The sequence below is a fragment of the Daphnia carinata genome, chromosome 3 (assembly GCF_022539665.2).
Source record: "Daphnia carinata strain CSIRO-1 chromosome 3, CSIRO_AGI_Dcar_HiC_V3, whole genome shotgun sequence".
NCBI lineage: Eukaryota > Metazoa > Arthropoda > Branchiopoda > Diplostraca > Daphniidae > Daphnia > Daphnia carinata.
In genome coordinates, this window is record NC_081333.1 from 4,854,570 (window position 1) to 4,880,606 (window position 26,037).

The window sequence follows — 26,037 nt, forward strand, 5'->3', positions numbered from 1 at the left end:
AAAGCTTTTCTTTTCTTTTTGTATTATAATAACGATTATCCTATACCATAAGACAAACTTGGAATCGTAAAACTGTTTTTAACCTTTTTTTACGTTGACCATAATGGAAATTTTAAAAATGCCGCCTAAAAATAATGGCATCCGTTTTCTCCGTTTCGCGAAGATCGGATCGGCGATCAATTTTTGATCGCGATCGCGTCAAGTCTGGCGCGCAGGACATAAGAATGTTCTGTATAAAACGAGGACTACGAACTTTTACTGTATGGGATCGGCCCGCACACAAAAGTCCGTAGTTACCAGTCCACAGTCCGCATTTTACTAAAGCTCAATGCGCGCCAATATTTTGGGCATGGCTAACAATTTTGAATTTTAAAATGGAACTTTGTTTACGAATATTGACACGGAATTAATTGTTGTTTCGAACATTTACAAGTCTAAATTCTTATTCCACTACGCAATTAAGTCATATCTAGCTGCATAATTACGAAGGTTAAGGCAGTCTCTAGGTATAATAAAGATTAAAGGAAGAGGAGAAAAGGAAAGTAAAAAAATGCAAATTTCAGCATATACACTCCCTGAAATTTCTTCACAGGATCTTCGTTTGAAAGCTGTCATTGGTGTTTAGCTGGTGCCAGGCATGACGTGCGACACTTTTTTTTTGTTTGATCGTCCGTTTAATCATTTTTAATGATCTTGCTGAAAAAATTTTTTGCAATAATTTTCGGCGATCATTTTTAACTGGTCACGTCATCTCACGAAAATTTTGAAACTTGCATTTCAAAAATTGTGGTATAAAAACTATAATTCGGAAGAAGTTGTACTTTTAATTGCCAAGTGGCACCCAATAAAAAGACACCCAAAAAATTGTGCGCTAAATTTTTGTTACTGCAATCAAAGTTTTTGTTAAATTTCCGATTTTTTTTATCGGACTTTCAAATTACAGTTTTAAAAAATTGTAAGCACGGAATCATAGCAAGTTTGGTTGCAGGTTACGGTTTCATTTTCCTGGAAAGCTAGGGGTTTTTTTTTTGCTTTTGAGCCAGGATGGCTCAGGGTCATGCAACGCCCATATGCGCTCCCTCCATCGTATTTCAGTCCGCAGAAACAAAAATCTAAACGTAGCAGCAAAATCCTGCCAATAACAAATGTCCAAAAACGAGGGTGGAAGGCCTGCTTCAGGGCGGTTGCAATTATTCTTTTATATTTAACGTATCATACCATGGTGTGTTACGATAGTTTTAATATCAGTATGTAACGTCTTCCGAACGAAAATTACTGCAAGCCCATAACACCCTATTTGTTCGTTATTTCGTTTTTGCCTGTTTGTTTATTTAGGCTCCATTGCGTTATCATTTTGTCATTGTTTATTAGCGCCGATCAATTTTCCATTGCGTTATCATTTTGTCATTTTTAGCAGATCTAACGAAAAAATAGGAAGCGACAGTCACTGGCGGCCATTGAGGGTGAACACTAAACAGGGCATTCGCATAAATAGGCCCTGCGGCTGAAAATCTATAGATGGCGAAAAGTTTGATCCTTGTTCGTCGCCGATCCGATCTCCGATCTTTTTCAAAAGATCGGATCGGCGATCAATTTTTTGATCGGAGATCGGATCGGCGATCAATTTTTGATCGCGATCGCGGCAAGTCTGCATATAGCCTTGTTCGTATGCTAGCGTTTCATTGCATTATCATCAGCTCATTACAACAGTGTTATATATGAAATACGGAATTCGTCCAGGAGAGTTGGAATGGGAAGAACATCGTAATTTTCCATTAAGCTAAATCACACCTAGTCCGAACATCATATGACATGCAAAGTGGGGATGACCACTATATATATATGCCGCAGTAAACTGATTGAAATTATTTCAATTTCTTTTTGCCTTATGGATGCCTAAAACACGTTTATAAAATTATGTAATCTTACCAAATTCATTTCATACTTAATTTCATTATATTTCATAGAAGTTGGCGAAATAAAATTTTGAATTAAAAAATTTTGTGACTTCCTAATTTTTTAAATTTAATTTAATATTAAATTACCCACTAGTGTCAGAAGTAGTTCTGCTTCAAATTTTCGTCTGGTATTTAGCATTAGAGAGTCTTGCCACGGCTTTGTCATTAACAAGATCTATTGCGCATGTTTGGGTCCAGCATGAAATTATTTTTCGTGGTCTATCAGTAATTCAGTTACTCAGTTATTAGGGGCGACAAAGTGTCAACTTCTTTAGTCCTTGCACCAAAGGACGAAAAAGAGCCAAAATGCGCAGCAACACGCGAATACCAGCGAAGAGCCAAAGCCATAAATCTTGAGCACTATATTTACATTTTTTATGTATCGTCACACGATTCCTTAACCAGTCATTTCTACGCGAAATAGCTGCTTATTTTCAACTGCCTTTCTTTATGGTTAAGGGATAAAACATCTTGTACATCTTGCAAGTCTGTGCCAGGATTGTTCAAAGTTACACTTATAGCCAGCGCTCCTTTAAGTTTTAAAACAGGTTCAAAACAATCTAAACATACGAACAGCAACAAAATGTTCACACATTTAGAAATAAAAAATTCTAAAATTATTATGTATGTATGTATGTGTACATAATTTACCTTTGTTGCTTCTGCTAGGCTCCAAAAAAATGTGTGTTTTGATGAGATTGTCTTTTAATATATATGCCAGCTTTAAATTAGGTGTTGAAGTTGTAGCAGGTTCAAACACAGAAAATTTGTTGACTGTATTGTAAATCTGAAGAAGTTCTTTTGTTCCTTCCATTAACTCCTTAAAGAAAAGTAATTTGAAAACCACTATGGTTACTTTTTACAGCTGATATTACTTTCCACAAATTAGTGTCCATCCATTCAAAAGTGTAATATTCATTTCCATTCATCATAATTTTGCAACGAACAAAACGGAACTCCACTAGAATAAAACTGGTCCTGTTTAACTAAAAAAAAGTATACCGTGCATTTTCCTGTCAACTTCATTTGAAAGTACCAATATGGCTTCAGCTTAAATCAAAAGACGGCATTACGGTTCAAATTGAGAGTAGCATTTCGTTTCTTAAATCAATGTTAATTTCAAACGATGAATCCTGTGTGGGTCAATCTGCTTTTCATACCTTTAGATATTCACGAACTGATCGACTCATGTTATGATGTTGTGTTGTTTCACGTGAAAAACGTTGGCTGCTAATTATTAACAGTTTTAAAGGAACGTCTGGCCACAGTAAAGTGCGGACGCGGTTAAACTGAGGACTTTCATCTGCGGGATGGGCTGCAAAAAGGAAGGCCACAGTAAAGTGCGGTCGCGGACTTTGGCCTGAACAAACTGCGGACTTTTAGCTGTGGGCTGGCTGAAAATGTTTCACAGCAGTCCGCTTTTTCCCTATTTTTTACGTATTGCCCGAACACTGTTTTCTAAACTTCGGCGACAACATAGATATTCAAATATATACTTCCAGACTCCTTTTCATCTATAATTTCTAGTTTGCTTGTTCATTAAGAAGTATAGTGTTTCGAACAATTCGTGGTACTGCGTATTAGTGATAAATAATCGGGGCCAGTCCATACCTAAACATCTGCAGTTTACCCGGTCCATAGTCCGCAGCCCACGTCCGTACTTTACTCTGGCCCTTTTACGGTATTAGATTAAAGATTTCTCGATTAGAAATGGAAATATGTACAGAACGGAAAAAAAAAAACTTTTTTTTGCAAATATAAGGTAGGTTTAATTAAGCAAAGTATTTAGTCATCAGGTATTTAGCTCTATTGTACTTTTCTCTCTAAAAGGAATGTACGTACTTGGGAAAATGGAGTATGCTCTATCAATAATACCATCAATCAGGAAAATATTCCTACTTGGTGGCAGTTTGGTTTAAGACAAATGCATTTGGTTTTAAGACAAATGCATTTGGTTTTAAGACAAATGCATTTGGTTTTTCTTGTTGTCCGGGAAAAGAAGTGAGATACGCAGTACCTACATAAAGTATTTGAACACCTTAGGGAACCTTATGGGAAAATGCCGTTTCCGCTACCCTTTTTAATTAGTCCCCTTTGACGAAAACTCGATTTTTCGTAGCGTCGTGAAGACAAGGTTTTCCACAAGGTTCTCTCGTTTTGTAGGTAAAATATAGCTTCTTCTACAAACTGGAAAAAACGAATATTTCGGTGACCAAATGTACTTGCTCAGACTGTGCCAGCACATATTAGGAATAGCCTCCACCTATTCAGACAATTTTATATTTCAATCTCCTTTAACGAGCCTTGTGCAAAACTCACTTACTTCTTCGGAACAATGGTCAAGCAACGTCGACTTGTAGTGATTGAGCAGATAAGCATATTGTTACCAAATGTACCTTTTCCGCCATGTTATGTGTAAAACAAAGAAAAACTACCAAATCTGACGGGGACCGCTAGACACGGATGTGACATACTTAGTGTTCTGATTTAAACTTTATAATAAGTAATTTTTTGAAAGATGAGAGTGCAAGGTATCGTCCCCCCTCGCAAACGCTGTGAGCTGCTTGTTATTTGAATTTGTTGGAAATTCTGTTTTAAAATTTCAACGATCATTCAGGTTTTGGCTCATAGATGGCATTATAGGAAGCTAGGTTCCAATCTTCTTTTCTTGCCTTTCTGCCAAGTTTGTCAAATACTGAAGAAATTTATTTAGTTTTGTTAATATAACGCTGAAATAATGCTTAGAGAATTTGCACTTAAAAATTATTCATATCAAATGATTTTTAAATATCTTTTTAAATTGCGAAATTTCAGTAACACTACGGCAGCACTGGATCAGTTTCCGTTTGGGCCGGCAGCCATCTTTCTCTCAAAAGCCGTAGAAGACATCGTTTTCTCACGTCTGCAGCGTGTCAGGGTAAGAGCATGTATATTCGTCTCTCTCAGTTCCTATAGTGAATTAAGTGTCCATTCCTGCTAATTTGAGATATCATTGCTGGTTTAAGTCATTCGTGTTTAAGTTTAAGAGATTACATTTCCAACTTGGTTACATTGAAAATAAATCGTGCATTATTGGCATACATTTTTTAGGCAACAATATGCAGATTTTCGTTAAAACTTTGACGGGTAAGACCATCACCCTTGAGGTCGAACCGTCTGATACTATCGAGAATGTTAAGGCGAAAATCCAGGACAAGGAAGGTATTCCTCCTGATCAGCAGCGTTTGATTTTTGCTGGCAAACAGCTTGAAGATGGCCGTACTCTCTCTGATTACAACATTCAGAAAGGTAATGCAATTATTGCATTTGTTTTGTCTTAGTAAAAAATAACCATTTTTTCTTGACTTTTAAGAGTCAACTCTCCACTTGGTGTTGCGTCTGCGTGGTGGTGTCATTGAGCCTTCTCTGCGTATCTTGGCTATGAAGTACAACTGTGACAAGATGATCTGCCGGAAATGCTATGCTCGTCTTCATCCCAGGGCAACCAACTGTCGCAAGTCAAAGTGTGGTCACACAAATAACTTGCGCCCCAAGAAGAAGCTGAAATAAATGTATTCACAGGCATCTTGCTTGGAAACGAAATACAAAAGTTTCAATGGTATTTTATTGACAAGTGTTCTAATTTGACAGTGAAATAAGTGCAGACTGGTCAATTTGCAGGAGTTCAGTATATACCTAAAACAAAATGTTATTGGTATAATCTACAGGAACCATAATTTATTGTTACTTACTTGCGTCATAAATGGCCTCCGTTTCTTTTCTTGAATGCAAGATAACGCTATAGAATGTAAAGTTGAAGCCATGTTCTCTGGCAGTGGAACTATTTTAGGATCTAATAATTGAATGAAGTTGGTATCATCCAGAGCTGAGTCAACATGTGAAATCTGCAATGAAAGCTTTATCAGTATTTAAACTTTGAAACTTGTACTTAACATAAATACTATCTTATTTTACTCAATCGTGATGGGCAAATCAGCAAGGCCAAATGTTTAATTAGAACAAAATGTCATTAATTCCGTATTAATTTACATTCTCTACGGAAGAAAAATATCATTACGCTCCCACCCAAAGAAAAAACGAAATGCAAATTGATGGAAAACTAATGTGAAGAGCTTTTTCTTCTTCGCCAAGTATTCACTTACCAAGTCGTTGCCATCTCGTTCTTCATCATAAGGTGGAAGGCCGGTGAGCAATTCCAAGATGATCTACAGATTAGAGATAGACTTTAAGAACCGGCTATTTTTTTTTTTCTTTTTCATTTTAGATCAGCAACTTACCACTCCGAAGCTAAAGGTATCAAGTTTCACCGAAATATCACCCCGAAAAGCTTTGGCCAAGAAACGGAATCACGATAAAGACGTGGACAATATAAATTTATGAACGTCATCTAAAAAATTAATTTAAAACACCTTCTGGAGCCATATACGCTGAAGTTCCTAAAACGTTCGATGTGAAAGCTATACTTTTGGAACCTCGCCCAGTAGCACCGATTCGGATAAGGCCAAAATCTCCTAGCTGAAAAAGAAAAAAAAAACAAGTTCTTGGGAAACTTTAAAAAAAATAAAAAATTCTTATTCAAATTACGTACTTTTGCCTTCATGTCATGATCAAGGAGAATGTTGGCACTTTTAACGTCTCGATGAACAAGCGGTTGGGCTCTTCCCGTGTGCAAATAAATTAGCGCTGAAATATCTGTCACATAAGCCATTGAATTTAAAAGAGCATTGCTACAAACAAACAAAACCTTTTGCTACGCCATGCGCGACGTCAAGTCTTTGATTCCATTGTAATGGAGAAGTTCCTCCCTACAACGTGAGTTGAAATGAGAACTTTTGGGTCAAAATATTTTGCATTACTATGGCGGATACCTCGCAAGCTAATCGAGCTTCTAGTGATCCATTCGGAATAAATGGGTAAACAAGACAGCAGTCCGGTCCATCTGCGGAATACGCTAGAAGAGCTAACAAGTTTTCATGTACATATTTGGACATTGTTTCTACTTCTGTTCGGAAAAGTCGATTTATGTCAATGTCTACATCTGCCTTAAGCCAAAACAGGAAGTTAAACCATTTTCTTGTACATTTTTCTCAATAATGAAGCTAAATGTACCTTTTGATTGTGGAGTCTTTTTACAGCTACTTTAGTTTGAATAGGTAGTTTCAATTTTTGATAGATCTGAATGCCTCTACTGTCTAAACGTTGATTTTCTTGTAGCATACCAAGAAACACTGTGCCAAATGCCCCAGCACCTAAGAGATCAAACATTAACAATTTCAACTTTATGTGGAAGTTTAAAAGCATTACCTAGTTTTCGACCATTGGAAACTGGATTCTGGTCAAAGTCGTTAGTCAAATATTCTAGATCAGTATACGGTAAATGTGGCAATATAGTGTTAAAATCTTCAAACGGGGTCTGTGAAGGAATCTTTTTCTGCTGAAAACATTTTAGGTGTTCATTGGTTGCCTCCAATATTGTTTGATCAATTAAATCAAATGTATTGCTTTGAGCCAAATTTATGTCAGCAATGTTGGAGGGTACAATTGCTGATGGACCATTAGTAGGCCTTTCTAGAGGACTACCTTCAAGAAGATCCTCAGATAGGTAATCTGCCGCTTGATATAATTCCAACTTGACAAGTAGCTGAATAAGCTCTTGAATAGTTGGCCTTTTTTTGCCACTGGTTCCCCATTCATCAATAAGAATCTCAAAAGCAGGCTTAATTTGTCGTTTAGCTTCATTCTCAATCAACCTAGTACAAAACTGGAAACATTTTTATCTCTGGGTTTTTCAAGAAATATGGCAGTGTTTATTTACCTGACATCTTCCGACGAATACTTCTTTGTTTCTCCGTTTTCAGCGGATTTAGGGATAGCTCCCATTAAAATTTTCCAACTGTTATTAACATCTAACATAGCCGAAAGTCGGGATCTCGCCTGGATCGGCATTTTGCGAATTTCCAATTCTGGATTCATTTTCTTTTTGTTTTTATCACTTTGCAGGTGCTGCAGGTTTGTTTAACTATAGCGCTTGTGTTCGGATTGGCCACTATTTTCAAAACAAATTTCGACTGCTATTGCTAGGTGACGCTGACAACAAATAAAGTCCCACCCATATTTCCAGGTCGTTCTGCACCGAGTTTGGACATGACGGTATAAGCCTAACGGATTTTCATCCCAATTTTGCAACTTTACATCGATATTTAACCATGTTTAACTGAGGGGCAAATTTTCTACAATTTTGCCATCCATTACCAGTGTTGATTACCACTGTGATACACTGTAGCTTGTTGCAAGATGAGCACCGCGCTTACAACCCCCCTGCAAATCCATTCAAATTTTCGATTAGTGAATAGGTATCTGAAAATTGTATTTTAGGTGGCAGGCAAACGAAGCCACTGAAAACGCAGCCGAAATGCAGTGAAAAAAATGACTGGCAATAAGGAAAACTAATTTGAAAATCAAGAAAAGAAATAGCTTTCTTGTTGTTGTGGATTTATGGATGCTAAAAATGGTTTCGCATTAATTGTCTACCTGTGATGTGTCGATCACAAAAAATGTAAGTGAAAAAGATGATTCTGAATAACTGCATATTCAACAATGTTGGAGGCGGACGATAATGCTTAAAAAAACGTACAACCCTCAACATTGGATGCAAATAAACTATTCGGGACAAATGGCAGAGAAAGTCAAGTTGTTAGATAGAAAAAAAAGCGTCTAGATTCAATTGGCAATATCAAATTTGAGCAGTCTTGCAAGGCTACTACTAATAGAAGCTTTTGAGCTGTATGGGCTTTAAGATAATCTTTGGGAAACCTACTGTATAGTTTAAACTTCTTTTTATTCTCTTGTTGAGCCAATAAAATAAAATGGCAATAATTAGAGAGTAAAATGTTAAAATTTGAAAAAGAAATTGAAGCTAAAACTAATTTTTTCGAAGTATTCTTCCAGAAAACAACGGTTAATGCGTATTTACAGCAATTAATGCTAAACTAAACTGTCCATCACTTCAAGACTGCAAATGTTGCTGGCACTTGAAAAATTGGATCAATCTAATCATTTGCATTTCAGCTGCATACTTTTCAAAGCCACTGCGGGAGATCTAATGCTTTAGAAAAAAATTAGTACGTAACGGATGGTTCATGAAATGAGTGTTAGCACAGAAAACTAGTTTTCGCTAAATTAGACAAGCGATTGCTCTGCTGCTTCGATATCGTCTAACGGTACCAAGCATCACTCCATCGGATATTTATTTCTCACTGACACGTTTCTTGTTCCGCGTGCTGGTCGCAAACGGTTGCAAAAGACAAGAATTCATTTGAAACATTATGAAGGAATCGTAAATTTCCATGTACATTTAACTTGGAAAATTAGAGCAGTACATAACGACTGTCTGTGACTGTGGTGAAAAATCAAAACTGCGAACGCAAAGTGCTAGCAAAATTTGATCGGCATTCACGAGTCAAAGCTATTGCAGTCCCGATTTTCTATCACGAATTTCGTTAACCTCGTCGCCTTTGACAGAGGTATCTTTTAAGAAAATGCAAAAGACAAGTGGAAATAAGAATTCTCTTCAAAGCTCTTTGCCTAGGCTGCATACAGTACATGAAATTATGACGCGTAAATTTAAGCAAGCGATCAATCTACCGTAAAACGCATTCACTTTTGGAGGAGTATAACGCACTGGTGATCGCGCCATCTATAAACTACCTTAGAAACGGTTTTATTAGTGGTGTAGATACAACTAATCTCATAAGCATTGAGCATTGCATTCTGATGACGGGGTTGCGTGGGATCCCGACTTTGGCGAATCAATACTCGTATCTAGGAGGAGAGACACAGACGTAAGGAATGTAACTTACCATTAGTGTCAGGCAGATCTACTACTCGCCGACTTCAAAAGGGACGTTCATCTAGCAAAGAGTAGATTTCGCAAGATGAATCACGCAATTACTTGCAATACACTAGACACTGTATACAGAGCGGCCAAGTCAACAGCTTGGTTAACAATGCCAAAGCATTTCATGTGGTCATTTTCTAAGCCGATAGCTAACACGAGAAAAAGATTTAAATGTTCGATTGTTTTTGTGTTTTGTTTCAACTACAGGTACGGCCAGTGTTCCAGTGTGTGCCTCAATGAGCTAGATAGCGAAGAGAAGAGAGCCGTGAAAAGGAGAGCAAGTCGATAAAGAGACTTGTCGCACCATTTCAGGGGGATTTTGTGCATAGCTAATGGGGACGGCCTGCAGCAGTTTTACACCCTGGCCAAGAGTATACGGCGAGCTTGCTCCATGCTTTATCGGACTAACGCTACTGGTTTTGCGTTGCTGTATTGATCTGCCAGCCAAAAAGAGGAGGGACATGGCAAAAAGGCTGGGACGTGGGAGGAGGCGACGGCAGTCGAAACCGACAGAAAGTTGCAACGGTGGCGTCGTCGAGCGGTGGGATGCGGCGCGACGCCAACGTCACTCACAACCAATTCGTATCAAATATGGAACGGATCTCGGAAGATGAGACCAAGAGCCAAAGAGCTGAAGGAAAGGGGTGGCAGAAGGCTTGGGGGGGGGGGGGGGGGCCTTGGAAAAAAACAAAATATTTCTACATTATTATTGCAAAAAAAAAAAAAATTGTAATAATAATAAAGTAAACATAAATAAATAAATAATAAAAAAAAAATGGCCAGATTGAGAAAAAGAGAATCAGTCGTAGAAAAAAGAGGCTACAGTACAAAGAGTAGGCAAAAAAAAGAAAAGCCATGCTCTTGATAAATTTCCCGAGAGAACTCCTTGAATCGTGTTTTAGATTTCAATATCACGGCTGATGGTTTCCTCGCGGCGGCGACCGTCTTCTTCCTATTCTCTTCGTTCTCCCACTCATTCCCCATCACGCGTTTTTGCCCTTTCGTTCCTCTTTATCCCAGTTCGGTGTTCCTTTTTCGTTTCATTATACGTAATTATTATCATTTCATTTTTGTTTTTTTTGTTTTTGTTTTTCTTTTTGCTTCACGGTGGTGTGTTTGTCTCTTTCGTGATGGGAACGATGCAGTGAAAAAAAAAAAGAAATAGAGCAATCCGAAAGGCCTGGAGGCGTACGAATGTGTTATCATGGCGAGTGATTTGAAGCCTCTGTCACATAGTCTACACCTAGCACGCACACGGTTAAGACACGTGGCTTCATGAATTGCAGACGAAAATAGAAATCATTAAAACAATGACACTTTGCAAAATTCATTTCTAAAGCAGCTGCATTTAAAAAAACGGGATACGTGGAAGGAACTGACGCTGACAAATGGCAACGAAAGAACAAGCAAAAACGGATCGAAAAAATTGTACGCTCATCTCTTACTCATTGATAGAATGTAACATCGTCTACGTTTTGAATCGGATATAGATTCGTGACATGGGTATCAGTAAAGAGTGCTCGCAAACTGCTCCACGTGGATTCGAATCCATCCATCAATCAACATTTTGTATGTCGATGGACAGCGTAACCAACGGACGCTCCCTCTATCATTGCGGATGTATGACATGCGCTGCGCGCGTTGTCCACATTTTTGGTCTTGCTCTCATTGCGTCCATCTCGTGTCAAATAGATGATAAGAGTCGGGACAGCGACCAGAGGCACGCTAAGCTAATCGATTAGCAACTGTGCGGTGCCACTGTTTTAACACTGACACTAAGCTGAGTACAGAATCATTGCGACAGTTATGACATTTTTTTTTTTTCCATACAAAATGCACTTATTTAGCTTTCTATCGGAAGCTTCGCCCATTTTTCGTATTCGTTAGAGTGATGACATTGCTGACACATCGTCCCGTGTGTTGGTGCATTAACAAGAAAAGCAACAAACACAAGAAAATATGCGACGGCCATTCACAATGTCATGGCTTCTCCGAGTTGACCGACAAAATCGGACTTGATCCAACGCCATAAATTAAATAAATATACTTATATTATTGCACTACTGACTACTACTCGACCAAGAGTACAGCATGTGTTGACAAAAGTGATACCGGTTTTAGCCACTCTGCGCCAAAATCTCGGCTGTAATTTGTCGCCAGCCGGGGCCGCCCCAGTCATTTATCGTGCTACTTTATCGCCGGGAATAAGGCAACACACACAACTGGTGTTTGCGTTGCGCACCTGGGACCATACGGGATATGATTGATTGTTACAATTGATTTTTGTTTTTTTATTATTATTTATGTCGCTATTGAAAACATTAGGGAAGCCACAAGTGGATTTTGTGTTATGGTCCATACAACCAGGTGGCAGGTGGCCTCATTTGCCTATATGGAAATCATTATTTGTTAAAAAATGAGCCGTAGTGGATGAAGAATGAGTTCCGTTGTTGGTTAGCAACCTCGTAATGACCTTTGCGTGAAGCGTCAGTCATTCGCCCGGTAGCGAGTGTCCAGTCAACGTCGACTGCCGGCCGGATGGTGAGCTGAAATGAATTCCAACGGCGGTATTGATCAACCAGCAACCTTCTCTCATCTCTTCTTCTTCTCTAGTTTCTCTTCATCTTTTTTTTTTTTTTTTTTTTCTCTTCATTTTCCTTGTTTTCTTTCTTTCTTCTTACTCGTCTTATTCCCCTTCTCGCTCCGTTTTCTTATTTATTTTATTTTATTTTTTTTGCGTGTTTTATGCCTTTTGGTTTTGACGGGCATCCCAGTGTGCAACTAGGATGCCAATGCGGATAAAGGTACGCAATCGAATTTACGTCATAACCAACAGAAGAAAAAAAGAAATTCGAAAGAACGTCGGTAATATTTTAGACTGCCAAATAAAAAAAAAAACAATCTTTTTTTTTTTTTTTTTCAGAAAAGAAAGAGAGATAACTGTTGGGAAGAGTCGACCAATTACGAATGAACCTTAAGCAAGGCCCAAAGGAAAAAAAAAAAAAACGGGATGCAATGGTTTTCGGTTCGCCAATCCGCGGTTTCAAACGCCTGCCAAACGACGGTTGACTCACGAACTTGGCCAGATCATTCAAACATTTCAAAAAAAAAAAAAAAAAAAAACTGTGGCAAACAACTGCCATTTTTGCTGTAGCTCTTTCGAACGAAACCCATCCAACCGAACCATAACACTAACCTCACCTGAGTTACAACATTTAGGGGTTAGGTAAGGCACGACGGCGCCATACCATGTTGTTTTCACTAAGGTTATACAGGTAAAAAGCAGGTCTCTGTGGCGACTAGCATATAGTTGCGCACACGTCACGACGTATCGTAGTCAACTATTGCAATCGAATCTTTTGGGGTATAAATTATAAGGGGGGTCGGAATGAAAAGAAGAGGCAGATAGGAGAAAGAGGCCGTATATACTCTAATATTATTTAGAGGTACAAACCGAAAAAGAGAGAAAGAGAGAAAGAGAGAAAGGAAGAAACGACGAGAGAAAGAGAGAGAGAGAGAGAGAGAGAGAGAGAAGAAACGCTTGTGTGTGTGTGTGTGTGTGTGTGTGTGTGTGTGTGTCATGGGGACTGACAGTGGGGGACTGGGCTTGCCCGAGCTTTAGACCGTCAGTCCCCTAACAGCCGCCATATCGGACGGTTGCAGTCGCTATTTTCCTCAGCGTTTTCACCTTTCCGATCGATCTCTGAACGCCTTGCTGTTGTTCTTCTTGTTCCACGCTGGCCAACACCCCTCTCTCAACCCCTAAACGGACGTTGGCTCTTACGCTCACTTACACCTACCTCGGTTACACCCCGAACTAGAGCAAAAAGAAATATCCGTTCATTTTTATCGTTGTTTGGTTTTTTTTTTTTTTTTTTTTTTTTACATTTGCTCCACTGACGAAAACGACCACACGTTTCGATCGCATTGAACATCGTACGAAAAAAAAAAAAAAAAAAAAAAAAAACACGAGGGGGCGAACATCTTTGATGAGTGCGTTGACAAGAGTTTTGCCGTAGCGATTGGGGATTGTGTGGCTGGATGTGCTGTGCTGTCGTGTCGTGTACGGTGAGACAACGGTGCAAACAAAAAAAAAAAGAAATTGTTGAACGACCAGTAGAAAACCGCCCTTTTTGACGGTTTGGGAATTGATCGTCGTTTCTTCTTCGTCATCCCTTTGCCAGCTCAACACTTAGACACGCAACATTGACAAGCAAGACGCCGGGTTGACAGTCGTCGACGACACTCTCTCTGGGTATCTGTGTTCATGTGTGTGTATTCTCTGCGTGTGTGTGTGTGAGTGTGTATGTGTGATTGTGCGTCTGTGTGTGTGTGTGTTTCTGTAGCGCGTGTGGGCTTTGGCAAGCCGTGATTAGTTCCTGGTCATCGCGCGCCTTCCTCAACCAAGATCTCGCTTTTTTCCGAAATCACGTTCCTGCCCGACTTCCAACACCTTGGCCCGCGTCTGACATAGAACCTTTAAAGGGATTACTACTCGTCCCGGTCAAGGAACACTTTGACAAAGGTAAGAATTACAAAAAAAAAAAAACAATTGCCTAAACATCGTCTAGCAATAGCGTGTTTGCATTAGGGATAACTAGTAAACAATCAGCACACAACTTGCACCCAATGCCAAGTCCAAATTGGCAGTTTCCTGTCCAAATTCTGTGATCCGTTTTTTTGTTGTTCTTCTTTTATTTCAAGCTTTCCACATGTTATTTGAATGAAGGCAAGAAAGAAAGAAAAAGAGAACCAGACACTGTCGTTCACCTATACGAAATCAACCGGTCTGTTTACTTCTCTTCCTCCCTCTTACGTTCTGACAAATCCGATTGATATCGTCTGGTAGCAATCCATCCGTTCAATCCCTTTTTTTGTTTCAATAAAAATACTCGTATCAAGGTCTTCCATTTTCTTTTTTCGTGGTTTCCCCCTCTCAGTACCTGTTTTGTTATTGAATCATGTGCTTCGAGAAGCGCCCAGTAGATTTGATTGACGTTCGATTCCGGTACAACGGCTGTCAATTAACTGGTAATTATTCTCGTAACGCGTGTGGCTCTTGATTGTGAATTAGTTGAATGCAACACAAGCAAAACTTTCAGTTACCCAGGTAGTCAATTGCCTAGCCAGAAACCAGATTTGTTTTTTTTTGTTTTTTTGTTTTTGTTTAAGTTCCAGACATGCAAAGCATTTCTTGATTCCGACACGGACTTTTTATTTTTCTTTTTTTTTTTCCTATTTTTTAATTTCTCATCGTCGTTTGCGTAGAGGGGAACGAACAAGAGAAAGAAAGAGGTGGGAAATGGGAAGCCTCTAGGTGGGATGAGGCCAAAAAAGAGTCGTGAAGCGTCTACTTTTGGCGGTTAGCCTCGGGGCGGGCCGAAGACCTGTGTCTCAGGTTGAAAATGAAAGAAGAGATAAAAACTGGGAAAGGAAAGAAAAAGGGGGAAAAAGGAAGACGATGAAACAGGAAAAAAAATAAAAAAGGTTATACGAACAGAGAAAACAAAGAATCGAAATAGAACAAAAATTAAATGAAGAAGAATAGTGTTACTGCTTGGCACGTACCGTTTGCAAAGGTGAAAAATGTTTCAGTTTTTTTTTTTTTTTTTGAACCACAAGCTGAACATTTAGGGCCGCTATGCGACAGTCGATTCCGGCGTTTGAATTTAGCAGCCGACGCCTGTACGAAAAAAAAATAAAAATAAAAACCATTCCCCTTTGCAACGTACGGTATATTTTATGTCTTTTTCGTCCTCGCTTCGGTCGTAATCGTTGTCGAAGGTACGTATGCACAGTGCAATAAAAATCGTGGCCCAGAAAACAAGCGAGAAAGAAAACAAGAATACAAAATAGAGAAAGAAACAAACTAAGAAACAACGATGAAGGAAGTGGAGGTCGATATTGTTGCGTGAGTATGCGCGTCGGCAAAACGCGCAGGAGGTGGGTACAGAGGTGAACGAAACCGTCTGAATAAAGTAGGTGACTAAAAAAAAAAGAAAAAGAAAAATGAAAAAAAGAGAGAGAGAGAGAGAGAGAGACGGAACGACAACGACGGTTTGTGCTGGCCCGGAAAATGTTTTGAAGGCCAGACTCGGTAGAAGAGCCGTTGGTTTTTGTCGTCTGCCATGCACGCAACTCATCTACTACGTTAAAGGTTCCCCACGTATACGTGTGCAAGTAGGATATAGAGGGCGAAGAGGAATGGGAACCCCGAGTGGCAAGAGTTCTACTGCAATGGACCCTCTAAAAAAGAAAAAGAAAAAGGGAGAGGTGGAAGCGAACACGGAGAGAAGGGGGAAAGGAGAGGTGGGGGGAGGGGAAAGAGAGGGAAGGGGACACCCGAGGTAAGACAGCCATTCAAAACTGGTGGAAAAAGAAGCGCAGGCATTCTTTTCTTAGGAGGGTCTCTCTCTCTCTCTCATCTCTCTCTACGTTGCCACTATTCTTGGTGCTTTTCATCTCTTGCGCCAAGCCACCTCCCATTTTGCTCCATGCTGAATTCTCCTCGCTTCTTTTTTTCTTTTTTATTATTCATTTTTTTTTTCTTGTATGTCTGTGTGTGTTGGGGAAAGGAAGAATAAAAAAAAAAAAAAAAAGATGAAAAGAGATTTGGAAAGGAAAGAATAAAACCTACGCCAAGCTGCTTTAATAATTCATCAGTCATTTCGTTTTTTTTTTTTTTTGAGGGGGGGGGGGTTTGGTTTTTCTCCCTCGGCCGCTAGTTGTGTTTCTACTGCGATAGAAATCAACCGCGTTCGACCTGGCCATCGCCGCCGTCGTCCTCTGCGCTTACGGACTGGATGGAATGCGAACCGCTATCGCATTCTCTTCTTCATTGCATCTTTGTTTTATTTATAAGATTCTCTCTTTTCGTTCATTCTTTCTTCTTCTTATTCTTGAGAAGAAGGAAAGAAGGACGATGGAGTTGCAAGATTTTTTTTTTTTTTTTTTTTTTTTCGTTTTTGACATCCTGTAATCGAAGATGGATACAAGATGAAGCGTTGGACGTCGGAGAGAAGAGGGAAAAACGAAACCGATGACGAGAAAGGAATCCATGTTAATAGTTTTTCTATTGTACTGCACTTCTACGCTTGTAACGTATCCTTTAGCTTGCAGCGTAGTGCTTACCTTTATTCTAATTGAAGCTCCCCCTCCCCCTTGGCTTTCGCACTCAGCTAATCGTCATATTTTGGTAGAATAGTCTCAATAATTAAAGAACACAAACAGCTGGATAAGCTTTGATTTATTTTATTTTTTTTAATGCTTCGAAAACAAAGTAGTTCGATATTCAGATTAATGGAACGGTCAGTCATTGACCAAACATGTTCCAAAACGAATAGGGCTTTTGATTTTCGTTTTGTCTGACTTTGTCTTGGCAACACCGCGTGTGTGTGTGTATGTGTGCCTACTTCTGCTATACGATCAGCTGTTAAAAAGAAAAAAATATAAGTACCTCCCCCCTTTTTCTTTTGTTTTGCCAACCATTATATGGGCCGCTAAAGCGGCGGATGCTGAAACAGCTCTCTCGAAGACTTTCTAGCTTCTCTCTCAACTTATCCCGGACACAGTGCGAACATATCGTTCTCGTCTCTGCCCACTTGTCTTCTTTCGTCGACTCGTTTTTGTGTGTGTGTGTGTGTGTGTGTGTGAAGACCTATTCGACCAGACCATCCATTTTAACGGCGCCCTTTTTGTGGGAGGGTCAGTGAAATAAATAATAAAAAGAAAACGAACAAGACAGTAGAAAATAAAGAGAGAGAGAGAGAGGGAGGAAGGATAGAAAGTGTCGGGTCACCCTACCTCGGCCTACACCTGATCGGCTCTACACCGTTGCACAAAACTCTTCAGGAGAAATCAGGAGAGAGAGAGAGAGAGAAAAAAAGGAAAGGAGGCGGAGACGCTTCCACCCAGACATCATAGTTCAAGTTTCACAATTTTCTTTGGTGTGCTTTCTATCGAGTTAGGTCGACACAGTCTAGCCGCGATGAAAACTGCCAACAGTTTGAACAAGATTTCCCACCGATAAGGGAAAACGAAATATTCAAAAAAAAAAAAAAAAGATTGTCAAAAATCTTTTGAAACGTATCTGGTCATACACGTTTACCTATTGGGTACAACCAATTCACTTTGACGTTTTAAAGTTTGAAATTTCATGGTGAAAAACTACAAAGCGACGCGAACTGGCCAGGGGTAATAGAAAGGCAGTTAACTAGAAAAAGCGTTGTCAGGATATCCGATACCAATAAAGAGTCAACAGGACTACATTCTAAAAACAAAAATGAAATAAAGAAAAGAAAGAGAGAGAGAACTGTGAGGAATGCGGCATTCTGTCACGCATGCGCGTAAAAAGGCTGAGAATGAATTATTCTGTTTGTTGGTTTAACGGTACATGTTCTATACCAATAACATTAGCACCACCCATCACTCAACTGGCGGTCCGCCAGCTCTGCTATTTCACCTGAGGGCAAATGCATTTCCATATCGAACGAGCACCGATGAGTTTGATCGGACAACCTGCAGTCATATTTCATTTCTCACAATGGAACCACCGAATAGAAGCGACGCCGTTCACCGTGAAAACTTTTGCCTTTTCGTCTGTTTTGTAGGCCCTCAACCTTTTTCTTTTTTCTTTTCGTCTACTCAATTTTTTGTTTGTTTTTGTTTTGTTTTTTTATTTTTTTTTTTTCCCGGGGGTAGCTTGCTGTGTCGACTAAATGAAATCGAATCGCTCACCAGATGACGAATGCGCATGTCAAGAAATCCCGTAAAAAAGGGAAACATACAAAACAAATAAACATGCAGTGATCATCCTTGAACTTCCTGTTCGGTTACGATGCATTCCTATGAACAGGCACGGACGATTATTCCACTGTGGTTCTTGTTTTTTTTTTCGAAAATGAGCTTGTGGTTGTCAATGAATTATTCCTTTTGGCCTGCAGGGGTTATAAGAAAAATCGAAGCTTGCCAGCTGTTGTGTTTGCTCTAACTTTTTATATGAAGCAATTGGTCCAGGTGAAGAACCCATATCAAATGATTAAAGTGTGTCACATTAGAGGACGCGGCGATTGAGCGGCGTTCGGATTGTGATGTCATCTGCTATTCGTCTATATATACAAAGATAAAGGAAGTGCGAGGGGGGGGGGGGGGAGAGAGGCTACAAACGACCAAATTCAATTTCCCCCTAGAAATTGTAAGGGAAATCCTGGCCATAATTTCATTTTCTTTTTCGTTCACAAATTGTGTGAGCGGTGACGAAAGGCGGCATCGGTAGATGTCGTGGGTCCAGGTGCAATGCCAAACGGGAGAAAAGGTGGGACCCCACATCGTAGGGGGTTTGGTACGCACGAATCCACGGCTAACCATCCATTTTCTACAAACAAAATCAGGTTGATTGAATTATTGATTCGCTGAAAAACAAAAAACAGGAAAATAGGAAGAAAGAAAAAAAGGGAGGTGGGGGTGAGTGGGGAAATCCATGGAGAAATATAATCAAGAAAAATAAAAAAAAAAAAAAAAAAAAAAAAAGCGAACAAGAGCAACGCTTTTTATGGCGTAGAAACAATGACCGACCAAGCGAACAAATGCAGTGTCCGCCCTCCCAATCCGTCAGTTCTAAATGAGCCTCGGTTCCGGCTAACAGCTACTCTGTATCTGTCCTTCTTTTTCCCTATTTTATGTTGTTTTTTTTTTGTTTTTTTTCTAGTTTTTCTTCTTGTTTTCTATTTGTCTATTTATTTTTGGCTGTCGGCTTCCTGGCGTACCGTGCGGTACATACGCATCGTGTGCAAAGGGAGGGGGGGGGGCAGCAGGTACCTTTTCGCTTTTTTGTTCATATTCTATACGTATATACACATACTATATGCAGCACATAAACGTAGCCATCTCTCAGCTGCCTTTTTTTTTTCTTTTTTTTTTTTTATTTATGTATTTTTATTTATTTTTATTTTTTGCCCGCCATATACATTGTACATTCATTGGAATCGTCGTTTGGCGTGACTAGCGGCTATAACACCAACGTAAAAACCGAAGGAACCGCGACCCATCGGCCACCCAAAAACCTCCTCGGCCGATTCCCTCCTCACGTCATTTCCATTCCACAAGGAGGACGTGAGCCAAGAGCTAGGCAGCCATATACACACTAGTCGTGTACATAATATTATGAAAGAGCGCCTCTATGTACACACACACACACACACACACAGCATAGCACGAGAGGTCGTTGCAACCCATTTTCGTATTCCTCTTTTTCTTGCCCTTCATTCCATTCCTTTCACGCCATCACGTCCCGCACAGCGTGGCCCCTTCTCTACATAATCTTTCTTTTCTTCTTCTTCTTCTTCTTTTTTCTTTCGACCTGGCATCTGCTGCAGACGGTCGGGAAAATTGTTCAGCATGCCTATTATTGACGGCGCAGGTATACACACACACACACACACACACGCAGAACCCGTAGACGTCGTTTGCATGAAGAGGCGGGAAATGTGTGCCCTCTCTACACGTACAGCAGGTGAGCTGCGAAACGTGAAGAAACAAGCGGGAGGCAAGAGGAAAGAGAGAAGCAGAGAAAAATAAAGTTGAAAACGCCTTGAGGTAGACTTCTGTGAATACCTAACGGTCATCATTTCACTCTCAGTTCAAGAGTCTTCGGTTACAACCTTTCGGGATTTTTCGTTTTTACTCGTTTCGTAGTAAAGATCATAATCAGATATACGTGGAAAGATACGACGAGACGATAGAAGTGCGTCAAGCATTCTTTACATTCGTTGTTATTGATCCACTTTTTGTTTGGAAAGAGATGACTTTTTCCTCCGTGTTTTTTGTCATGGAGCAGGTGCTTTTTTTTTTTCACGCCATTTGCTTACGAAAAATCTTGTACGCACATTTTGACACATTGTCGGGCCACCGAACAATAATTGGAAATAGTAGGCGAATGATTGCTGTTCATCAAATGGTGTGCAGTTTCCAATTAGCATGGAGCGTCAAAAAAAAAAAAAGAATTACATATTTACATATCAATTCATTTTAATTAAAAAAAAAAAAAAAAAAAAAGCCTTGCAACGGTTTGTTAAGAGTGAACGAAAGGAAACGCTGCAATGGCTGGCTGGAATGTGTTGACTGAAGGTCAATGAAGCGCATTGGCCTCGGGAAGATTCAAAAACCACGTAGCCGCAACGGTCGCAACCCACCAATAACCACCACCACCAAGTTAACTATCAAACCGTCAGGTGTTTGGGGAGCTTTGGCTTTGTTGTTTGCTTTTCCTCTATCGTTTTTCGATGTCTATCGATTGCACGCCGCAAAACCACACCCTTACTGTATAGGGCCAAGAATAGGGCTATCCACGTCAAACCACGATGAACATTGTAGGCCCAAACTACATAGTAGACGTAGTGCATACTTTAAAAGATCAAGTCCTGACGATGATCTATAGCCGTTTTCAAGCGACCGACATTTGAAGCCTGTCTCCAATGCAGCCCGGAGGCCGTCCGTGACAAATGAAACGAGAACAACGGCAAGTGAAACTACTGCATTCATGCACACCGACATGAACGCAAAAACAAACAAAAAAAGAGACGTTTAAATGGCAAACGTCAATCTCGTCTCCGACGCAAGTCTTTTGAAGCGTAAGGAAAAAAACGAAAATGGTTACGAAATAAATGAGCTATTGTTTCAATCTCGGGATACCTAATTCAATACACACGCTGCGGTTCTGTGTTTTCTTTTGCATTGGCTAAGAGCCCACCAACTGGAATTGATTCGTTTGACAATCACCCGCGTTTTTATTATTCCATCTATAGAGTTGTCTTGTTTAAATTGATCTTAAATTATTATTTTTTTTTTCGTGTACTATTTGTACACAAGTAGTTTAAAATCAACTCTCTTCTAAACTTTCTTTACATCCTCCCCGATGTCTTTTCTGCTTGTCCGCCCCATTTTTATTTTTTTCTCTCTTCCATTTTACCTTATGGCTTCCACCGATGATGCCGTGTGGGGGCATGAGGATGACTTGCTTTGCCTCTTGAGGAGTAACCGGCTAAGGGATTTCGTAACGATTTCTTGGCATGTTTTAACCAATTGACATGCAACTCCGGTGCATTTGTCTGGTGCGGACGTGTTCACATCCATCTTTTCATGTCCCCTCCTACTATTCCAAACGCAAATATTGATTCTTTTCTTTAGTCATTTTTCAGAAAGAAAAAATAAAAACTTTTAGTTGCTTGTTTGCACTTGCTTGTTTGTTTTTTTTTCGGGCCTTTTCTTTTATGGTTATTATCTCCTCAATTGAATCTGATTTTTTTGTTTTTGTTTTTGTTGTTGTTGTTGATGGCTTCCGTGTCAAACGAGAACCGGTGGCTTACCGCATTTCAACGCCAGAACTGCACTACCCTAGTCTGTAGTGGACTGTTACCAAAAAACAGCAAGAAAACGAATAATAATAGTCAAGCGCATGGAACGTCAGTCAAATAGCAAACGCGGCTTTGCGTTGATGCTCTCCTCCACCTACACCGCCGCTATACGTCGAACTGCCATGCGATTTGCGCAGTATAAAAAAAAAAAATGTCTTTCTAGCGAAACAAAACAAAACCGAAATAAAACGAAGACTAAAAGTACTTCTCCAGGGAATGAGCTGTAACTTGACGTCGAACGGTCTCCCTCTCTCCCTTTTTTTCTGCTTATTTCCCTTTTTTTTTATTTTTTCTCCCGTTTCATTCGATTTAGTTTCCGTTTCTCGGTAACGTATACGCATTCCCTTTTTGACAACGTTCGCAGTGGGCCGCTGTGAGACTCTGAGAACGACAGCAACTCGGCAAAAAAAAAAAAACAAGCAATATATTTCATTCCTTCTTCCTCTTCTTCTCAAGAGTTTTACAACTTTTCCAGCCCGGGCTGGAACAGTGTGGCAAGCGTCAAGAGTCACGATAGAGCCAAAGTCGCTCTCTGCCAACCGAAAACAGAAGAGGGAAAGCGGATGCCGTAGCCACGGGTAAAAGTAAAGAGCAGTCCCTCAGTATATAATATAGCTTGATCAATATGCTTGGGCTATACGTTGACGTGAGTTTTAGAACTGCCGCTTCCCGTTGGTCCCAAATTGAGTTGGCTTGTGTGCAGGTTTTAGCTGACTGTTCCACTTGCTACTTACTCTCTTTTTTCTTATACGTCCCGTTCTCTCTCAAGCGTTGCCCTACACTGCGTCTGTTTGTTCTTGTTTTTGTTTGTTTTCGACATGCGACGTGACGGATCTGGGCGGCTGCGAGTGTCGTCCCGTTACCCGTGCCCCCCCCCCCTCCCCTCCCCCCACTATTCCAATCGTTTCACCGTGTCCATGAATCAGTCGACCAATGGATGGGTTGGCTTGCTATTTATCCCACACTTAAATCGTTTGTGTACTTAGTCTTCTTAGATGAAGGGCCTGGCCAGGGCGTATCATCCGCACCAGCACAAACACTTCATTAATGTATGAAAGTGAGTGAGTCATGCAGTCAAGACGCTCGACGTCCTCATCGTTGGCCATGCAATAGTTTTGCGCCCGTCGTTGTTCTATTGCTTAATGCTACTTGTATACTTTCGTGTTTGGCTCTGAACGAGCCCACACCGAAGCCCCTGCGCCCCCCCCCCCCCCCCCCCCCCGTTTTCGCAATGCAGATTGTGTCAAAGAGGCTAGTAGGGCTGGGTCCCGGGATTGCAGACTGTGTCGCCGGCATTTGAAGCGATAAGTCGGACTAAGGCACACTAGCAAACTCTCGACTTAAATAAGCAGCAGCAAAGACGTTAGACTCTGTGTGTCGTCAGTTGGGGTACTCTTAGGTGTTCGTGCGCCTCTCCTTGCCCAGCCAATGAATAGACAATGATCTTCCTTAATGACCGAGCGGCCGGTGAGGAGGTCCTCATTGAACCAATGACCCAGTGTACTTGCAACCGCCCCTCGTTTAGCGACGAATATAAGTGGAGCTAGGCGTAGAACTTACTCATCTAATATTCTTTTTATTTTATTTTTTATTTATTTATCTTTTTTTTTTTGTTTTTTGACAAAGTGTTCCACGTTTAAGTATGAAAGATCATGTGTCCAAGAACTCTTCACTGTAGACTTATTATTATCCAGAGATCATTATGGCACAGCTGAAGTGACAAAGAGGGGAAGGCCGGCACGAGTACAATGTCCGTCTCTCACTCTCTTGAGCGCATCGCTTTACGCCACGACAACACTGGAATGAGATCGTATTAGTTGGCACACCTTCCTTTACTATTTTTTTTTTTTTTTGAAAATCTTTTTGGGATCACAGCTGATGCTGTTATTGCCTCAAGAAAATTGATTTTAAATTTTGGTTTCCCCACACGAACAGAATGCAATTTTCTGATTGGGGAGCGCATATGATATTGAAATAGAAAGAAAGCAAGAGCGATCCAAAAATGAAATGCAATCAAAGCTCAAGTATCAGCAGCGTGGTTTGGAGTACATACTTCAACTTGAGCAGAAAATATCCAATTACAACGAACTGTGTGCACGGGCTCCGATTCTTGACCAGAAAACGCCGACCTCCCTCTGTTCTTTCCGAGTTCTTTGGGGTCGACCTGCATGATTGATGAGTTGGATCGATGCATAGCGCTAGCATAGCAGTTAGCCCCACGATGACAGCCGAAGCAAACAAAAAAAAAGGCTAGGAAGACGACACATAACTAATTGGAGAGTTGGCCCTGTATTTTCGTCATTCTCATAATATTAACTTACTAGACAAACTGCGCCATTTTTAATGCACCCCACCCCATTTTTTATGCACACCCCTCCCTTTTTTTTATTTGCACTGACGAGTAGAGTTATTTTACGATACGCATACTGCAACTCAAAGAGAGGTTAAACACATAATCGCAGTCAAGTAGATCCACCAAAGGTGAGCCTTTGGAAGCCTCTCAGCTAAAGAGGAATTTTGTGTAACTCATATGGAGATCAGAGATGCCTTTCCCGTTCGGGTTTCACAGACTTGATCTTCTATGGCGTTCATATTTACAGCTCTCGTCGCTCGTCTAACCGCATCCGCAATGACGGATTCATTTTTCGAACGGTGTCGATCCCCTTCACACGTACAACACGTAAAGTAAAAATGGCGGCTTGCGGCCTGAATCACCTTTGTTTGAGAAAGGCCGCTTAGCAGACCACCTTTTATTTTATTATTATTATTTTTTTTTTAATTCGATTTTTTATTATTTTTGAAAGACGGCCGAACATTAATGTCCAGCCATCCGGGGATTGTTGGCTGTCTTTTTCTAAAAAAAATCGAATCCAAGTGTTAAGATATCCGCAATGGAATGCTTTTGAATTTATCTTAAGTTTTGATACTTCTGGTCGCACTTTGCCGTATATCCCTATACATACAACGTGTTATTACCGTTCGCTTTGTGACTTTTTTTTTTTTTTTTTTTCAATTCATAATATCACAGGGAAATAGAAAGGGGGTGGAGGGAAATCTTTTAGTTTATTGCTGCCCTCTGCCCCCTTCTCTCTGATGCGAGATACTTGGACGTTCTCTTATCTTCCCTGTATAAAATATACATATATATGTATGACGATGCTTATCCATCACGGCTTAGTTTTTCTTAAATGTATTCCAGAAATATGACTGGTAAAAAAAAAAGGGAATTATTTTATTTATTATTTTTTTTTTTTTTTTTTTTTTTCGTGTGTATGTGTGTGAGGATGTGGAAACGAATATGGGGAGCTGAGGTAATGGAGAGCTTTGGCTGGCTTTGCTTCCGGCCTCTCCTCTTCTCCCTTATGCGGTTGTCCATTTCCTTCCATCTCTGTCGCTTTCTCCTTTTTTGAGTGTTCACCAGATAAACATGAATACATGTCCTTTTGTGATACTTGACGTGCTACAGGAACCATATAAAAAAAAAAAAAAAAAAAAAAGACGAGGGGGGGGGGGGGCCATGATGAGAAAAATAAAATAAATAAAAAATAAAAACTTGTGACACTAGAAGGAAGCCACACACGATCATTATGCATTCGTAAGGCTTCAAAACTACTTGACGTCCCCCCCCCTTACGGTGTGGAACAAACGGTGAGAGAAGAGCCAGGCATTGACCACAACTAACACGGCCCATGGTTGTGTTCTCGTTGTTAGTAATACACACACACACATGGCGGTGTGGAGCGCATTAAAGTGCAAGGACCTCGGCAACGTA

The 26,037-nt window shown here is 40.2% G+C and overlaps 4 protein-coding genes across 8 annotated transcripts in view; 2 read left to right on the forward strand and 2 right to left on the reverse strand.

The window, feature by feature from the left end:
• Window positions 1-2,116: 2,116 nt before the first annotated feature.
• Window positions 2,117-3,201, reverse strand: LOC130693043 (uncharacterized). Its single transcript, XM_057516158.1, has 4 exons — window positions 3,119-3,201; window positions 2,834-2,944; window positions 2,610-2,778; window positions 2,117-2,518 (listed from the first exon to the last, which is right to left on the reverse strand). The coding sequence occupies exons 1-4, from the start codon at window positions 3,146-3,148 to the stop codon at window positions 2,370-2,372; spliced, it is 459 nt and encodes a 152-aa protein (XP_057372141.1). The 5' UTR covers window positions 3,149-3,201; the 3' UTR covers window positions 2,117-2,369.
• A 1,565-nt stretch (window positions 3,202-4,766) lies between these two features.
• Window positions 4,767-5,559, forward strand: LOC130693047 (ubiquitin-ribosomal protein eL40 fusion protein). The gene is made up of 3 exons (XM_057516161.2): window positions 4,767-4,875; window positions 5,049-5,246; window positions 5,311-5,559. Exons 2-3 carry the CDS (start codon window positions 5,057-5,059, stop codon window positions 5,505-5,507), a joined length of 387 nt encoding a protein of 128 aa, XP_057372144.1. The 5' UTR covers window positions 4,767-4,875; window positions 5,049-5,056; the 3' UTR covers window positions 5,508-5,559.
• On the reverse strand, window positions 5,545-8,005 carry LOC130693035 (interleukin-1 receptor-associated kinase 4-like). The gene is made up of 11 exons (XM_057516141.2): window positions 7,774-8,005; window positions 7,263-7,708; window positions 7,068-7,207; window positions 6,827-7,000; window positions 6,703-6,763; window positions 6,547-6,641; window positions 6,368-6,473; window positions 6,236-6,285; window positions 6,101-6,163; window positions 5,690-5,842; window positions 5,545-5,633 (listed from the first exon to the last, which is right to left on the reverse strand). Exons 1-11 carry the CDS (start codon window positions 7,929-7,931, stop codon window positions 5,577-5,579), a joined length of 1,503 nt encoding a protein of 500 aa, XP_057372124.1. The 5' UTR covers window positions 7,932-8,005; the 3' UTR covers window positions 5,545-5,576.
• A 5,794-nt stretch (window positions 8,006-13,799) lies between these two features.
• LOC130693021 (protein turtle-like) overlaps window positions 13,800-26,037 on the forward strand; it is a 39,455-nt gene continuing 27,217 nt past the window's right edge. Inside the window, exon 1 of one of the 5 annotated variants that reach the window (XM_059494476.1) lies at window positions 13,800-14,380. The gene's annotated coding sequence lies outside the window, so the exon portion shown is untranslated. The remainder of the gene's footprint in view (window positions 14,381-26,037) is intronic. The other 4 variants (XM_059494477.1, XM_057516118.2, XM_059494474.1 and 1 more) reach the window with 4 other exon arrangements.

Bases quoted from the DNA above. Each gene is read 5' to 3' on its own strand.
- LOC130693047 (XM_057516161.2), top strand. From the start codon at position 5,057: ATGCAGATTTTCGTTAAAACTTTGACGGGTAAGACCATCACCCTTGAG. The intron at 5,247-5,310 runs GTAATGCAATTA...TTGACTTTTAAG, and splicing joins TGATTACAACATTCAGAAAG to AGTCAACTCTCCACTTGGTG.
- LOC130693035 (XM_057516141.2), bottom strand. From the start codon at position 7,931: ATGAATCCAGAATTGGAAATTCGCAAAATGCCGATCCAGGCGAGATCC. The intron at 7,208-7,262 runs GTAATGCTTTTA...TTGATCTCTTAG, and splicing joins TTCCAATGGTCGAAAACTAG to GTGCTGGGGCATTTGGCACA. The intron at 6,164-6,235 runs GTAAGTTGCTGA...TCTAATCTGTAG, and splicing joins ATACCTTTAGCTTCGGAGTG to ATCATCTTGGAATTGCTCAC.
- LOC130693043 (XM_057516158.1), bottom strand. From the start codon at position 3,148: ATGAGTCGATCAGTTCGTGAATATCTAAAG. The intron at 2,945-3,118 runs GTATGAAAAGCA...ACTTTTTTTTAG, and splicing joins CAGTTCGTGAATATCTAAAG to TTAAACAGGACCAGTTTTAT. The intron at 2,779-2,833 runs GTAATATCAGCT...CTTTTCTTTAAG, and splicing joins TGGACACTAATTTGTGGAAA to GAGTTAATGGAAGGAACAAA.